Raw genomic sequence first — 18,292 nt, 5'->3', positions numbered from 1 at the left:
CTTCACTTATTCTCTGCAATGCAAGTTTTTTAAAAGTTACTATCATACTCCTAACTGTGAACACATAACAAAACCTTCCATGTGCACCCCCAAAACACAGTGACAGGAAATGTTTTTAGTGTTATACTCCTCTGGATCCAATGAAGCTATTTTTAACCACCTTCTCAGACTTAATTTCCAATTTTATCCTATAAAGTTCTAATTGATTCCACCTCCCCTAATCTCTCACTTGGCGAGGCTGTGAAAAACATGAGGCAGTTGCTGACGGGTTTGAAGTGGGGTGGTTTTTAAGTCTTTGCATGCTGCTCACATCTCTCTCAGCACATGCCTTCTTCTCAGGGCTTAACAGCCTCTCAGCAAGGTCTGTACTCTGTGCCTTGGAGTCCCACAGCCCCCAGTCATGACATCTGGCCTTTCCCTTCAAGAGTGCTTTCTTCAGTGGGCCCAAGGTGTGCCATCCCAGCTGGGCTCTGGTGACACACCCTGGAAGAGCTTTTCTCACTTAGCCCATGATCCCAAGCTGGAGAAAGGATACCATGCCATCCCAGCTCTATTTCCATTAGTGACATCAAGGGTCCTTTGCATCCTTCATGTAAGCTGGATTGGAGACCACTCTTCCTTGCTTCCCCATCCCCTGCCCCCTGGCTTTAACACCTCTTTTCCTAGTGGGCCACATGTGTCCCTCTTGCAGCCTCGCTCTACCCATGTGCTGGCATGGCAGAGGATGATCTGCAGAGTCCCAGCCTGGCCTCAGGAGCCAAGGAGATGAGGAATCGGGGAACCTCTAAATCCTGCCTTGCCCCCCACCCCATGACCACATATCCACATGCCAGCCACCTGGAGCTTCACTCATTCCCTGGACGTGCCCATGGCCTCTCCAGAGCCGCAGGCAGCCAGGACCTCTCTTCTTCCCTCAAGTGAGATGGCCCTGCCAAGCATGCCCCCAGTGCCGGCCACCACTTGTCAGGGGATTTTGCTCTTACTGAAACTGCTACACTATGAGCCTGTGTTATGGCTGCCAACCTACGCTCCAGAGGGCAGGGCCCATATCCATCTCAGTGACGAGAGTGGCCAGGGCCACAACTAACATTTATTGAGCAGCTACCTAGGGCCAGGCATGGGCCAAACATTTCCCAGATTCATCTCCCTTAATTCTCACCATGAATGTGGCAGGGAGAGCCCACAACCACCAGCACATTACAGATAAACACAGCAGGGCTTGGAGAACAGAAGGGATTTCCCCAAGGTTGCACAGAGGATAAGGAAAGGGCCAGGCTCAAACTCAGAGCCTAGGCTCTCAGAAGCCCTGACTCACTACTCAGTTCCCTGGCGTGCCCCTGCAGTGCCCATCCAGCAAAGAGTGGGAGGAATAAACAAACACAGTGTTTCTTTCAAAGCTCTTCAGTGGCCCAGGCCAGCTCTAGGTGAGCACACTCCAGTAGTACCCAGCATTGGGGATTCTGGAGTCTAGTGGCCTGGCCAGGGCTTGAATGGCTCCAAGAGCCAGGATCCCCGGGAAGGCTCTGCAATGTCATTAATCTGGGCTGGAAAACAGGTCCATTATAATTATGTTTTTAAAAATCCAACACCTGTTATCCAACTTCAAATGGTCCAAATGCGGGACCAAGTGCAGATGACGGGTGAACCCACAGTGTGGCCTACCTGAGTGAGGACATCCAGCTGGCCCACAATGTGCTCCAATGTGCTAGTCAGTGTCTGGGGCACGCTCACAGGCTCCTGGGGCTGGCTCTGCACAGACTCCACACTCCTGCCTTTTCCTGGGGGGACAGGGAAGTCCACTTCTGGCTAAAGACAGAAAGAAAAAAGTTCCTCAGTCTATCCAGTGCTTGAAGAAATACTGTGAGAGGAATAGCTCCTCCAAAGGATGAAAGGGAAAACCACCAGCAAATTTGAGAAGGTAAACTCTAAGTGTCAGTGAGAAACAGCAGCGTGGCGGCGTTCCCACATCTGGGTCCACACACACACCTTTCCAGGAAGAGGCCTTAAGTGGGGAGTGGAATCAGAACACCTCGTGGTCCAGGCAGGAAGGGGCCTGGGGAGGAGGGCAGGTAGGCCAGTGAGTGGCCTCAGCCTGCTCTTGGAGCCCCTCAGGGAGGCTAGCTGCCTCCCATCTCTTCAAGCAGCTGGCACCCACCAGCAGGCATCCAGGTGAGTCCAGAGATGCTGAAGCCTGGCCTGGGCCTGAAGTCCCTCCTCTTCCTGGTCAGCTCAACTCTAATTCCCCACCCTTCAATATGGGGATGTGCCAGGCTTCACAAATGTCTTTCCCAGGCCCGAGAAACCGTGGCCCAGAACTTGGTGGAAGTGTGTGTGTGGCAGGGAGAGGGGTGTTCCAACCCCACCCTGGCCCAGATCCCCTGGAAAAACAAAGATTTCTATGTGCATGTCCCAGGCTGGCACATGGCTGGCAGGAATCAGAATCCACAGGAAAGGCACCCCTGGGCTGCTTCAGATAGGACTCCAGGAGGTGAGGGGCTTCGTGTTTCTGTGTAAGGCCCTTCAGCCCCTAAATTCAGCAAAGTCAGCTCCTTGCCTTATGCACAAAGGCTTCTGTGGACCGAGGAGGTGCTGTGCACATGTTCAGTGGGCGGGATGCTGGAGCCATGGGTGTCCAAGGGCAGGGCTGGTCTTAGAGCCTGCAGTTCCTCTGTGGACTTGTTCCCGTGGGAATGCGGTTCAGCACGTGGACCCTACCTGCATGTTTTCCTTTATTAGGTAAGTATTCTATTCTCATAGATCACAAACTTTCAAGGGCATGCTGATTTGAACTTGGAAAAATGCTGGCCCTCATGGTAGCTACAGGAGAACTTGAATGTGAGACATGAGCCAGAGGGATGTTCTTGAGATCATAAGCAGCACCGCGTCCACACACCTATCATCAGCATGTCGGCCACTTCCGTGGCCATTTCTAAGACTTCGGCCATCAGGGCTGGGTCTCTTCCAGTCCTCCAGGAATCAATGTGCTTCAGATCTCAATGCTTACCCAGAAGCCCATCCCAAAAGGAAATTTCAGAAGTCCACCAGTCTTGCTAGGAGAGACTTCAGCCTACCACAGTGGCCCCTAGACTAAGGCAGTTCTGTCAGGAGACACAGCAGAGTGCAGTGGTGAGGAATGGTGACTCAGACAGTCACTAACCAGCTCTGGGCCTCCACTTCCTCATCTATAAAATAGGGATGAAGACTGGGCCAGTCCTTCAAACGGCTGGGCTGTGAGACATGCTTATCTGAAGCTACCAGCAGGCCTTTCTTAAGAAATGTTCAGTGCTGTGCCCACTCCTTCCAGAGGACCCCCTAACAGTGCAGACACACACTCTTCCACTGGAAGAAGGGTGTGAGCAGGGAACTGTTTTGTCCCACAGCCAGCATTGTCATGGAATGGGCCAGAGTCTGGTGCTGCTGGCTGCCTAGGAAGGAGGGAATGGAAAATGTGAGTTTCCGCAGAATGGCCCAGAAATGGACAGTGCTGAGCTCAGCCTCTGGAAGCACAGTGGACGCTGCAGAGAGGCAGTGTGAGTACCACTGACTTTAGCAATAGAAACCCTCCTGGATGAGCCAAAGCTGAGCCAGCTCCAAGGGAGTATTAAAGACAGCAGCCACGGCGCTCCAAGCTGGAGAGGTGGCCTTTACAACAGAGGGTTGCGGCAGCCACCATGTTTTCCCACCTATACCACACTTTCATGGGCTGTCTCCATTTGACAATAAAGAGAACTCAGGCTCAGTCAGAAAATGACTGTCCAAAGGTAACCAGCCTCAAACTCCAGGGCTGCCTTGAGCCATTTCCCTGCCTGCTTGCCCATTCCCATCAGAAAATATCACAGCACTTAACACTCCATCAGTCCAGCAATCACCATGGTTTACTTGCCATCCACTGTGTGCTCTCATTTAATGTCACCTCACTTAATACATGTAACCTCACTTCATCCTTATGATGGCCCTTCCCAACAGGCATTACTAACCTTATTTTTCAGACATGGACCCTTGGGCTCAAAGAGGTTAAGTAACTTCTTCTAAGTTACCCAGCAAATAACAGAATTGGGATCTGAACCCAAAGTGCAGGCTCTTCCCGGACATGAGACAGCCTCTGGCAGGTGACATTGACTGTGGCTGGGCTTCCATGTGCACAAATCCTCTCCAACATCCCCGTGGAGGCCTCTGAATCCTGAGTCTAATGCCTTTTGCGTCACTTGCCCAACACAGCTGCCCTGGAATGATTGCCCAGCACAGAGCTGAACGCAGAGCAGGCCCTCCACAAACACTCAACACCTCAAAGAACGGGGCCCACCAAGGTAAAATTCCTGTGTAATGAAACCTCCCCACTGTCTGCACTGCAGCAAAGGGCCAGTATCCCCGCCCCTCAGAGCTCTGTAGCCACTCACCTGCATGCCAGCACTCTGGAGCTGTGGCATTTCCCTGAGAGCTGGGCAAATAAGCAAGAAAGCAGAGATAAGAAAATGACACCCAAGAGTGGAAAGAGACAGTCGTACCAGAGCCATGAGTAATGACAGTGGCAGAATAACCCAAGCAGCATTTAAATGCAAAAGTCACATCAGCATTTTGTCTGTTCAACATCAAGGAGTCCTAGGGGTTTTGCCTGGTGGTTCTCAGTTAAGTATAACATGAATAAAATGACACAAAGAGGCCAGACACAGTGACTTACACCTGTAACCCCACCACTTTGGGAGGCCAAGACGGGTGGATCACTTGAGGTCAGGAGTTCAAGACAAGCCTGGCCAATATGGTGAAAACCTATCTCTACTAAAAATACAAAAATTAGCCAGGCATGGTGGTGGGCACCTGTAATCCCAGCTACTCGGGAGGCTGAGGCAGAAGAATCACTTGAACCCAGGAGGTGGAGGTTGCAGTGAGCTGAGATCACACCACTGCATTCCAGCCTGGGCAACAGAGCAAGACTCCGCCTCAAAAGAAAAAGTAATGCTCACTAAAATAACAACAAAGATTAACCCACACATATACTCGTATAGGCCTACAACAATTCAACAACATTTCACTTTTGCCAAATATAAACATCTTAATACCAAAACAAAAGAAGTTGACTCTCAAGAGATGGCTCTAACTTTGGGAAATATCACTTGGGGTCTGCAGGTGTCTCCTCTCATGCCACCCTGGGGTGGGACTCTGGCCTCTCACAGTCGGTTAATGTGTTGCCCTCCTCAGTTCCTGTTTCCTCTGCTGCCTGCTTTTCATACACCACCAGGAGCTCAGCACATCACACACAGTAGGAATTGCCTAAATGTCTGTGGCTGATACTCAGCTACCCAGACACATGAAGAACCAAACCATAACATTTCATTAAAAACAAAAGAAACAGCTTGTAGATCTTCCTTGTGACAAGAAATCAACCCATCTGGAGTTGACTTCTTGAGAGGTCTCTGAATTGACCGTGATCTCACTCTTCCATCAAGATACAAGTATGGATAAGGAGCTGTTGCCTAGGATATATAAAGCTGGGGAAAGTGTTAATTCCATCCTAACAAGAAAAAGACTGACAATCTAAAAGAATCATAACTTCTCTAAATCAGAGAGCTGAAGTCACAGAGCAACCAGTAGCCTGAAATCTAAGGAAAGACAGACACTTCCAAGGAAAATAGAAAGTGAGCATCAGCTGTGGGTCACCTATGGCAAAGCATGAGGAGAAGAGACACCAAATGCCATACGAGTGGGTAAGTTATAGTTTTAACAAATTGCTGGAGACCAAGTGCAGATTAGGGTAAGAGTGCAGAACCCCCAGGTGCCATAGACACAAGTAGAGCTTGCACCCATGCACAAGTTCTCCTCCACAGACCTCCACTGGTCTTTCATGACAAAAAAATGGGGGCAGAACAGTAGATGGAAGAAAACCATTCTTGGAGGTGCAGGCCTAGGGGAGGGGAGTGAGTAAGGAAAGGTATGAAGCCCTGCCAGGACCTCTCCCCTGGAGAAGAGCATCCTGAAGCTACTAGGGAGAAGCAAATATAAAAACACCTCTTCCCTTGAGAGAGAGGCAGCAAACTATCCTGAACTGAGATTATCAAGGTCTCCTTTGAATGAGGAAGGAGCAGGACCGCTAAGAATGTCTCACTTTTGAGACCCAGGGAGACAGTGTCTGCTTAAGACTGAAGCTGGGTAAAGACAACAGGGCCCATGCCAACCCCCTGCAAAACAAAACAAAACAAACAAACAAACAAACAAAAAACAAAGAACAAAGAACAAAACAAAACAAAAAAATAGCAAGCACCAAGCAATAAGCAACAGCAGCCTATCTAGGGAGGAGGGCCAAGAGCATGGAAAAAAGCATGCCCCTCTGAGGGGCATGCCCACAGGGCTGGCTGAAAGGTGAGAGTGAGAAAAATGACTGAGAAAAGCCTCCATCACCCAGACCTCATCCTAGGTACGTTAGGTAACACTAAACTAAGCTCAACTCCTGATGAGACTATTTACCTCAGTCTTTACTGTCCTAAGCATGATGCCTGGCATTTAATAAAACATTATGAGACACAAAAAGGCAGGGAGAAAAAAAAACCCCACTGTCAAGAGACAAAGCAATCAGTAGAAGCAGACTCAGATGACCTACATGTTGAAACTATGAGATACAAAATTTAAAATAACTATGATTAATATGGTAAAGGCTCTACTGAACAACACACATGATCAAATGGAGAATTTCAGCAGAAAGGCAGAAATTATAAGAAAGAGTCAAATGGAAAGAAAAGAAATAAGAAACCCAGTAACAGAGAAGTATGGCTATAATGGGCTCAATGGGAAAATAAATTAGTGATCTTAAAGATAGATCAATTCCTCAAACTGAAACACAGAAGGATAAAACAGAACAGAGCTTCCATAAGCTACAGGACAATACTGTCTCTAACAAATGGACAACTGAAATTCTAGAAGGAGAAGGGAGAGAAATTAGATATTTCTTATAATACAAATTTGCTGGTAAAAAATTGTCAGCTTTGGTTTGTCTGGAGGGGAAAAAAGGTCTTTATTTCCCCATCATTTCTAAAATATTTTTGCTGAGTACAGAACTTTGGGTTGGCAGTTTTTCTTTCAAACTTTAAAGATGTTACTCTTTCAGTTTGCATAGCTTCATGAGAATTCTTCATAATTCTTACATTTGATCCACATATATATGTCTTTTTTTCTCTGGCTACCTTCAAGATTTCTTAATCCTTGGTTTTCAGAAGTTTGAATATAACTCATCTAGGATTTTGTTTTGTTTTTCTCCAGCTTGTTTGCTGTTTCTCTGAGCTTCTTGGAACTATGGTTTGATGCCTTTCATTATTTTTTGAAAATTCTTGGCCATTATCTTTTCAATAGCACCAAAACAACATGAAGTATATATTATTAATAGTTTCCTAGGGCTGCTGTAACAAATTGTCATGTTTGATGGCGTAAAACAATCTAAATTAATTCTCTCACAGTTCTGGAAGTCTGAATCAAGGCAGGGCCACATTTCCTCTGGAGGCACTAAGGGAGAATGCTTCCTTCCCTCTTTCAGCTTCTGGTGGCTCCATAATTCCTTGGCTTATGGCTACATAACTCCAATCTCTGCCTCTGTCTTCACATGGCATTCTTCTCCTTTCTCTGTGTGTCTCTCTTCTGTGTGGCTCTTCTAAGGACACTTGTCATTCAATTTAGGACCACCAATCCAAGACGATCTCATCTTGAGATTCTTAATTACATCCACAAAGATCTTTTCCCCCAAGTAAAGTCATCTTCACAGTTTCTGGGGGTTAGGATGTAGACATATCTTTCAGGGAGGCTCTCATTCAACACACTACAAAATGCTTAAGTATAAATCTAACAACATATGTGTAAAATGTGTATGTTGGAAACTACAAAACACTAATGAGAAAAATTGAAGACCTATACCAATGAAGAGATATATCATGTTCACATATTAAAGGCTCAATGTTGTAAAGATGTCAATTTCCTCCCAAATCACCTATAGACATCAAGAAGTTGATTCTAAAATTTACATGGAAAGGCAAAGGAACTAGAAAAGCCAACACAATTTTGAAAAAAAGAATAAATTAGAGGAATCACATTACATGATTTCAAGACTTAGTCTAAAACTATATTAACCAAGACACTGTGATATTGGTAAAAGGATAGACACGTAGATTAATGGAACAAAGAGAATCCAGAAACTCTAGACCAATATCCGGCCAGTTAATTTTTAATAAAGGTGCACAAACAACTTAGTACAGAAAAGTTAGTATTTCCAACAGTTGATTAAACAACTGAGTATCCACACGCAAAAAAATGAACTTCGGTACATACCTTGCACCACATACAGAAACTAATTCAAAATGGATCATAGACCTAAGTGTAAAATCTAAAACTATAAGGCCGGGTGTAGTGGCTCATGCCTGTAATACCAGCACTTTGGGAGGCTGAGGCAAGTGGATCATCTGAGGTCAGGAGTTCGAGACCAGCCTGGCCAAAATGGCAAAACCACGTCTCTACTAAAATGCAAAAATTAGTCAGGTGTGGTGGCGGGCACCTGTAATCCCACCTATTAGGGAGGCTGAGGCAGAAGAATCGCTTGAACGTGGGAGGCAGAGGTTGTAGTGAGTCGAGATTGTGCCAACACATTCCAGCCTGGGCAACAAAGCAAGTCTTCGTCTCAAAAAATAAAAATAAAAAACAAAAAACAAAATCTAAAACTATAAAACTGATACACATTTTTCCTGTAAAACATAGAAAATCTCTGTGACCTTGGGTTGGGCATATTCCTTAGATATGACACCTAAAGTATGATCCATAAAAGAAAAAATTGAAAAAATGAACTTCTTCAAAATTCAAAACTTCTGCTCTTTGAAAGACACTGTTAAAAAGGATGGTGTACATCATTAATCATTAGGATAATGGAAGTTAAAACCACAGCGACACACAACTATATGCGTATTAGAATAGCCTAAAGGTAAAAAAAACTGATCATGCCAAGTGTTGGAAGGGAGGTGGAGTAACTTGAACTCTCATATACTGCTGGCACGAACGTAAGATGGCATAACCATTTTGAAAAGTTTGACAGTTATTAAAAAGCTAAACATACACCTATTATATGTCCCAGCCATTCCACTCCTACGTAATTACCCAAGAAAATGGAAGCATATTTCCATAGAAAAATATGTACATGAATGTTCATGGCAGCTTTATTTATAATAAAATTGCAAATAGCCCAAATGCTCACCAACAAAACAAAACTGTGGTATATCCATTTGATTAAATAAAAAGGAATGAACTACTGATACATATAACAATGTGGGTCAATCTCAAAATAATTAGGCTGAGTGAAAGAAACCAGACCAAAAAGAATATATAACTGTATAATTCCATTTATATCATATTCTAAAAAATACAAACTAATCAATAGTGACAGAAAGCAGATTAATGATTGCCTGGGGCTGGGGGTGGAGTGAGTAGATTGACTACAGAGAGGCAAAAGAGAACATTTTGGGATGATGGAAAGATTCTATATCTTGATTGTGGTGGTGGTTACATGACTGTATCTGTCAAAACTCAGAGAACTGCTTGCTTTCTAACACGGTGAATGTTACCATTTGTAAATTATAAAGCCTGACTAAAAACAAAAAACATGTGGTTACAACTAAAATGTCCTTAGGGGACCAACCTACCCATCACAGGACACAGTTGACACCATCCATCACTGCCACTCTGCTCTCAAGGTGAAAATCACCAGCTCTCCACTGGGCATTACCAATGGGCCAAACCCAAGGCTGAAGACCCAGGTGAGGCCCACAAGGTCCACCATCAGTCTGAGAATTACAGTTTCCAAATGCAAAGCCAGAGTCATAACTCAATGCAGTTCAATTCCCAAAGCCCCAGTTTCCCAGTGGAATTCGAGAGAGCAGCAGAGATTCCCAGGCAGGGTCTCCCAAGTAGCAGCCATGCAGTCCATGGAGTGTCAGGCCTCCGCTGCTTAGGAGTCTGCACACACCTGGTCAGCAGGCTGGAGCTTGAGCAGAGATGGAACACACCCCTCTTAGGGGGTGAAATGGACAATTCTTAACAGCTGCTCAAGGTGGAACTTTCTACTTTTAATTTCTAACACTGGACCATGCCCTTTGCCCAGCCCGCTCCTGAAACTGCAACTCTTAATAAACAAAAGCATCCAGGAACTGGTCCAAAGCTTGATTCTAGGCAAGAGAGGGGAGAAGAAGGTGACCTGGGGCCAAGAGCTGGACTATCACACTCACCCTTCCTGTACAGACCCAGGTGAACAGCATGTCTGGCCACTGCTCACTGAAAACTAAGGCACGTCACTACATTTCCAAAGCAGAGCTGCCCTGTGCAAAACTGGAAGAAACGGACACAAACACACCCCCAAGATTAAATCTTTTTAACTGAATCTTTGATTGGACTGTTCACTGTACAGCCTGCTAAGTGTGGATGAGGAGACTCACAGACACAGATGTTTCTTAGTCCTGGCCTCAGGCCTTTGACAATTTGCCTTCATGAAAAGTTGACAGGCAGCCGTGTCTGTCTACCTCCATGTTTGCTAAACCTGCCCCTGAGGCGGGAAGCAGGGAACACACCGAGCTCACTTGGACTCAGCCTCATGTCCATCTTCTCAAGAGGAAAGGCACGGGCGTTTTCTCAAATCAAAGCTCAAAAGAAGCCTGTACTGAATTCACCACACGTATCTGCAGACTAGATACACTACAGCCTTATTTGCCCTGTAATTTAGGGTTCTGGCCTAGAATCCAACAGGAGAAGAAACTTCTGATTCCAAACATAGCCCTGAACCCAAGAGAAATTCTGGTTTCCTAAAACCATCTAACTTTTGGCAGTCCTGCCAGTCTTGCCTCCAGGCAACCTGAGCATGAGGGTGGGGTTTTGTCCCACCGCTGGCTTTCATCTAGGGGGTATGAAAATGCAGGGTGCCTTTTCACATTCCCCATGCCAGACTGTGAGTAGGGCAGGTGCTGGGTCATTTTTGAAAGTTCAGGCCGGGCGCAGTGGCTCACGCCTGTAATCCCAGCACTTTGGGAGGCCGAGGCGGGCGGATCATGAGGTCAGGAGATCGAGACCATCCTGGCTAACACGGTGAAACCCCGTCTCTACTAAAAATACAAAAAAATTAGCTGGGCGAGGTGGCAGGCACCTGTAGTCCCAGCTACTTGGGAGGCTGAGGCAGGAGAATGGCGTGAACCTGGGAGGTGGAGCTTGCAGTGAGCCGAGATCGCGCCACTGTGACAGAGCGAGACTACGTCTCAAAAAAAAAAAAAAAAGACAGTTCAGAGACATGGGGCCTGGAGGTCCACAGTCCACACAGCAACCTCCAAAACCAAATCAGATGCTCTACAACTATAGATCACAGTCAGGCCTCAGAGCCACCCCTTGACCTCAGGCCCCTCTCTGCCTATGGGAAACCAACATGGTGTCCTTTGGACTAAAACTTGTGAAGGGGCCAGGTGTGATGGCACGCGCCTGTAGTCCCAGCTACTCATGAGGCTGAGGTAGGAGGATCACTTGAGCCCAGGAGTTGGAGGCTGCACTGAGCTATAATCCAGCCTGAGTGACATTGCGAGAGATCCTATTTCTAAATAAATAAATAAAATAAAAATCGTGAAGGGGTTGAGGGGTAGGTCTAAAATGAAGGATGGGGAATCTGCATGCCTGACCAACCCCTGGATTCCAGGCCTTGTCACACACAGAACCAGGACCACCTGGTTCCCAGGACCACAGGCCATCTCCCAGTCCCCTCTCAGAAAGTGGTCCCTTTGAGGCAGGGATCACAGGTGCCTGTCATCCTATTTCAACCTGTGTTGCTCACAGGCCTTGGGCATGTAGGAGATGCTGTATGCACAAACCAAGACTCCGTTCTCCTCACCCAGGTCCATGGCAAGATGGAGGACCTGCCCCAGGGCTGTGATGGCCACTCCTGGGCTTGACCCCCATCAATCTGCTGACTCCCCAGCCTCTCTCTGCAAGTATTTCCAAGAATTTTCCCCCACACAAAGGGGTGATTTTTCAAAACAGTGAAAGGATTGCCTTGATAGGCAAGAAATGGCAAGTTATTTGGTGTCTGACATGCCCCCAGGAGAAAGAAGTTGATCTGGGAGGTCTATCTTACTGAAGTGACACACATAGGTGAGGGAAGCCAGGAAGAAGAGAGCGAGATGAAGCAGGGAGGTGACGGCTAAGTAACTTCAAACCAGTAGAGGCAGTGAGGAAGCAGCAAGAACATGCCTTGGCACAGTGCGGTTCCTTCCCTGGAGGGGTTCAGAGCTGGTTGGAAAACAACCCCAGCCTTTAGGGGCTGGAGCCCTCCAGGTCATCACACTTGTTACAGTGAGAAATGCACACAAGGGTGGGGGGCAGCAAGGTGGAGCCGGTTTTAGGAACACAGAGCGGGAGGGCTGCATGGTGGAGGCTAGGAAGCCTCAGGAGGAAGCAGGTCCATCCTGGGCCAGGCCCACACTCCTGCTGAGTCTGTTCTGGAGTTCCTGGAGCAGATGCACCTCTGGAGCATCTTCAGAAACCACCACATAGGCAAGCAGGTGACCTGCCCTGCCCAACACCTATGTGGGAACATTCCCTCTCAATACACACCTGCTTCCTTGAGGGCGGCTCTGGTTCAGTTCAGCTCCACGTACACTCCCAACGGCTCACTACAAGCTGGTGCTGAGTATCTTAGGGTTACCTGCCCCCTACCTGGAGACATAAATGCCTACCCTCTCATAGCACATACCTGAACCGAAGTACCCTGGGAGGGAGATCAAGGATTCCGATAAAGCCCGAGTGCTGACTGTAGATTTCTTTTATATTAAACTGCTTTGAACTAATTTTAGAATTGGAGAAAAGTTGCAAAAAATAGTACAGAGAATTTCCATATATCCCTCTGCCAGTGTTAATGTCTTACATAACCATAGGACAATGATCAGACCAGGAAACTAACATTGTGACAATACCATTAACCAAAATAGGAACCCCATTTGAACTTTACCAGTTTTTCTACTAATGTCCTTAGATCCTGATGTTCCAGAATTCCACCAATGCATTTATTATGTATTTAGCCTCCTCCCATCTGTGTCAGTTCCTTAGTCCTCCCTTGTCTTTCATGACCTTGACACTTCTGAAGAATATTGATCAGTTATTTTATCAAATGTTCCCTGACTTGGGTTTTATCATTAGATTCAGGTTATAAATGTTGGACACAACCAGAAAAGTGATGTGCACAGTATCACAGGGTTCATGTGGAAGGGCTTATATTACAGGGAATGTTGACCTTGATCAATGGTGACACTGACCTCTCTGCCAGGTTTCTCCAATGCAAAGTTACTATCTTTCCTGTGTAGTTAATTTTTGGGGACTGTGGATATTTGAAAGGGAATGTGTTGCTGTCATTACAAACTCTCTGTGTCAGCTCCGCTTGCAGCTGCCCCACAGATGAGGCATCTAATGAAGACGAGCGGCAGAGCCGACATCTCTGGGAGACGCCACAGCTCTCAGTGACAAAGAGGAACAGTAGCGGTTTATTTATAGATCCACTTGAAGACAGCTCATTGTAACTACTGGAGTTGAATTTTTAAAACCTCGGAACAAAGGCTGGCTATTTTAAACTCTCCTTGCACTTAGTTCAATGGAGAGTGTTAGAGCCATCGACCACACCCCAGGCATCACTCCCAAGCTCCGTAATTCATACTTTGTGCAGCATCACAGGACACGAGCAAAGCCTGCCAAGATAGATAAACAGGACTGGCTCTGCCCAACCCGCAGAAGCAGCAGCCCTCCAACAGAGCCCTCAGAGCCACCAGAGCAGATCAGCCAGAGCCCTCCACCAGCAGCCCCACGATTCCCAGGGAGGAGTTGCAGGAGGCTGTGTCCCATGGGGTCAAACGGCCTCTCCTTTCCTGGAAAATGAAGTCGCAGACAGCTGTTATGAACCAAGGTTACATCACCTCTTCCCTTCTCTCCCCCTGCAGGCTTCAAAGACAGCCAGTGCCCCCCAGCGGATGCCTGGCCCAAGATAGCTAGCAGTAGCTGGCCCACCTGTGCCTGACCCACCTCCAGGAAGGAGTGAGGAGCTCACAGTACCAAACTCTCCTGGAGGACATCAGGAGTGTGGTGTGAGCCCAGACGCGCCCCTTTCCCCAAGCCCAAGACAGCTCCAGGCCAAAGCCCTCTCAGCTACTCCATCTACCAGAACCATGGCTCAGGGAAGGGGGAGCAGAGAACATGGGTTTTCTCAAAGCTTCCCGCATCCTTATTTGAACAATGACACAATGTGGGAAAATGTGAATGTGGACTAGATATTTGATATGAAGGAACTATTAATTTCATCAGATGTGATAAGAGCACTGCTATTATATAACTAAGAAATGGCCTTATTTGGAGTAAAAAATGATATATCTGGGATTTTTAAAACCACTCAAACTCTTCTTTAAAATGTGGGGGCAACAGATGAAATGAAATTAGCAGAATGTTGAAGCTAGGTGAGTGGTACATGGGGTTTGTTACATTATTCTATCTTTTGTGCTAGCTTGAAATTTCCACAATACAAAGGTTTTTCTGTTTTGTTTTGTTTTAATTAAAAAAACAACAAAAAAAAAACCTTCCTGGTGACTGAAAGGAGCTGTGGAGCTGAGGCCAGGCGAGTGGGACTCCAAGAGGAAGCTCAGCCACAGGATCACCTCCACTCTGGTGTCCTGGGATTTGCAAGCATAGGAGGCAGATGACTTTGTCTAAGTCCACGGAACGTTCTGACCAGCCTTTAGCACTGCCACAGAGAAAGCCCCTGATGGCAACAAGTACTCAGCGAATCCTGCAGCAATGTCCGGACCTTCAAAGAAACTAATTGTAAGATAATCTCCATGGAAACCATCTATTCTGATTTTTTTTCCATGGCAACCAATAAGAACATAAACACAAGCACTATCCAACACCCTTACACCACATGGCAATGCTGCTGTCCAATCTGGAAAATATAAACCACAAAGGGTTTTTTTCCATTTAAAATGAAAAGAAGTTCTGAAACTTCTAGTCTAGGCATGCAGACGTAGTACCACCCTCTGTTGCCCCGCCACTGCCCACACCACCCCATGTCATCTGCCCCCCAAAACTGACAAATAAGGCCAGAAGGTAGCTTCCTTCTTTTAGTCTGAGACCATCAAAAATGCCAAAAGGAAAGACAGCCCGCCTTTAGCCTTACACACTCAACTTATGCTGCCCACAGACGTGAGAATGCTTTGACTTCCTGAGCATTTTTTATGTGCCAGACACATACTGAGCACCATGGCAAGAGCAAGGCCCCAGCCCTCCAGGGAGAAAAGTTAGGCCTGTAAATAACAGACAACAGGAGAGGGGGGCTGCTCCAGGTAGGAGAGTGCTCCGGGCAGGTGGAGCAGGAAGAACTCACTGCTGCCGGCCTCCCAAGGAAGGCTGCATGGAGGAGGTGCCATCTGGAAAGAGACTAAAAGGATGAGCGCAACACCACTAGGAGCAGTCAATGGTGGCCCCAAAAATCAGTCAGACTTAAGAGACAGGTTTATTTCTACCTGTGGCTCATTTATTTCATTTTCAGGTTTCTGAGCTTAAAAAAGTAGAATGAGGCCGGGCGCGGTGGCTCACGCTTGTAATCCCAGCACTTTGGGAGGCCGAGGCGGGCGGATCACGAGGTCAGGAGATCGAGACCACGGTGAAACCCCGTCTCTACTAAAAATACAAAAAATTAGCCGGGCGTGGTGGCGGGCGCCTGTAGTCCCAGCTACTCGGAGAGGCTGAGGCAGGAGAATGGCGTGAACCCGGGAGGCGGAAGTTGCGGTGAGCCGAGATTGCGCCACTGCACTCCAGCCCGGGCGACAGAGCGAGACTCCGTCTCAAAAAAAAAAAAAAAAAAAAAAGTAGAATGAAAACAAAAGAACAGAATAAAAGGGAAGAAAGATCCTTAAATGCCAAAGCCCTCGGTTCTTGTCTACCCTCTCTGCTTTGCAGCAAACAATTGTTACAAGACGATTCTTGTGGCCTCTGTGGGCTCTCCTGTGGAGAGGTGATGATGGGGCTTTAGATTGCCTGTCATCACTATCGGCAAAAAGGCAGTGTCATAGCAGTGGCCCCAGTGTGTGAAGCAAAAAGTCCTTCAAGGCATGCAGCCTGGCTCTGCCTGGGGCCATGTGTGCCTTGTAGGAAAGCATCACAGTGTTGAGACCCCACTTTCTGTCCTGTGACTCAGGTTCATTTCCCCACACGCACATGTGGAATCTCCAATAACCCTGAGCCCAAGCTTTGGCTGCCAGGGGAAAAGGAAAACCCAAAACAGTTCTGGAACTCTTGAAAGAGATAACGAAGCTCTCAAAGGAGTGTGTGGGCCTGGGTTTATATGCCAAATGTGTACTGATGCACACAGAGCTGGACCCAAGGGCCTCCAGACTTTGTCTGGATTCCTGAGTCAGGTTGCTCTGTCTTCCTGATACTGTGATTGTCTTAATACGCTTTTCCCTGGATGTCTGAGAACACACCTGCCATTGGTTTAAGTCATTAAATAGGCCTTCCTTCCTCAACATCATGCAACTCTCCTCTGGAGAGGAACCTACTTGCTTTTAGAATGGATGGGAATTTTTCTAGTGACAGGAAACACCATTAGCCCCTCAAGGGGGCAGTTCAGAGAAGGGAGTTCTGGCTTCCACTCCAACCTTGCCACCTCTACCCTAATCGCTGTTTCAGGGCTTGTTTCTGCTCTTGCTACCTGGAGGCACCTCTTCAAAAGGCTCTGCAGGCCGGGCACGGTGGCTCACACCTGTAATCCCAACACTTTGGGAGGCCAAGGCGGGCAGATCACCAGAGGTCAAGAGTTTGTGACAAGCCTGGCCAACATGGTGAAACCCTGTCTCTACTAAAAATACAAAAATTAGCCAGGCGTAGTGGCAGGCCTGTAATCCCAGCTACTCAGGAGGCTGAGGCAGAAGAATCTCTTGAACCGGAAGGCAGAGGTTACAGTAAGCCGAGATTGTGCTATTGCATTCCAGCCTAGGCAAGAACGGCTAGACTCCGTCTCAAAATAAAAATAAAAATTTAAATTTAAAAAAAAAAAGAGGATCTGCAAATAAGACCTTCATCTGGGGTTCAAATGTTAAGCCATATACACCCAAGCCATCTCCGGCTCAGATAGAGACTCTCACCATCTGCTTCCCTAAAGCCTAGCAGGCTGTCTGGAGGATGGGAGCTGGCCTAGGCATCCACATGTGCAGGGTGAGAAGTGCGAGACAGGACATCAAGACAGCAAGGGAGACACCAAGGATAACATGGGAGACAGGTGGCCTGGAGAACACAGATCCAAGAATAGGTGACTGGACTAATGGCAGGAGTACTAAGGGGCAGGACAGAAGGCGGGACAGAACAACAGGCCTGGCAGAGGCTCACAGCAGAGCCACAGCGAGTCCCATCTTCCTTACTACTGATGTCCTCAGCTGGTAATAAAACCACACGCCTGCCTGTCTGGTTGTAAACAGAGCCTTGGTAGATGCCTTTGGGTTGAAAGGGCCCACGAGGCAGCACTGGACTTTCTTTCTTGCTTTCTTTCTTTTTGAGACAGGGTCTCACGCTGTCACCCAGGCAGCGATGCAATCATAGTTCACTGCAGCCTTGAACTCCTGGGCTCATGCAATTCTCCCACCTCACCCCTGAACAGCTGGGACTACAGATGCATGCCACCAAGCCTGGCTGGGCTTTCTTTAAACAGTGCACTGAGATTAGAACCAAGGTTGGCTGGGCGTGGTGGCTCACACCTGTAATCTCAGCACTTTGGGAGGCCAAGGTGGGTGGATCACCTGAGGTCAGGAGTTCAAGACCAGCTGGCCAACATGGCGAAATCCCATCTCTACTAAAAAAATACCACAAATTAGCCGGGTGTGGTGGTACATGCCTGTAATCCCAGCTACTCGGGAGGCTGAGACACGAGAATTGTTTGAACCCCGGAGGCGGAGGTTGCAGTGAGCCGAGATCATGCCACTGCACTCCAGCCTGGGTGACAGAGCCAGGCACTGTCTCAAAAAATACCAAAACCAAACACATAAAAAAAGAACCAAGGTCATACCCTTTTCCTCTTCTGGAAAGCAGCAGACTACAGCGGGCTGCGAAGGACACTGATTTTCTGATTGCCTCTCCCAAGCTGTACCCACGACGAGTCATAGAAACTTCGAAGATAAAGAGACTTACTTCTTCCCCTAATTCCCCTGCCCAGGATGCCATGGTCACAATAGGCTAGACTGTTTTCCAAAAGACCAGTGGTTCTCCAAGTGAGTCC

General features: G+C 47.3%; 1 protein-coding gene across 5 annotated transcripts in view; it reads right to left on the bottom strand.

Moving 5' to 3' along the window:
* The window catches only part of POC1A (POC1 centriolar protein A), an 80,412-nt gene that overhangs the window by 19,580 nt on the left and 42,540 nt on the right, over positions 1–18,292 (bottom strand). For 4 of the 5 annotated variants that reach the window (XM_055274985.2, XM_055275005.2, XM_063636234.1 and 1 more), the window contains exon 10: positions 1,663–1,806. The exons of the other annotated variant lie outside the window; for it this stretch is intronic. In XM_055274985.2, coding sequence (XP_055130960.2) covers positions 1,663–1,806 — 144 coding nt within the window. The remainder of the gene's footprint in view (positions 1–1,662; positions 1,807–18,292) is intronic. 5 annotated transcript variants of the gene reach the window in all.

This window comes from Symphalangus syndactylus, chromosome 1 (assembly GCF_028878055.3).
Source record: "Symphalangus syndactylus isolate Jambi chromosome 1, NHGRI_mSymSyn1-v2.1_pri, whole genome shotgun sequence".
NCBI classification, from domain to species: domain Eukaryota; kingdom Metazoa; phylum Chordata; class Mammalia; order Primates; family Hylobatidae; genus Symphalangus; species Symphalangus syndactylus.
Note: the sequence above shows the minus strand (reverse complement) of the source record. Positions and strands in the feature narration are given on the sequence as shown.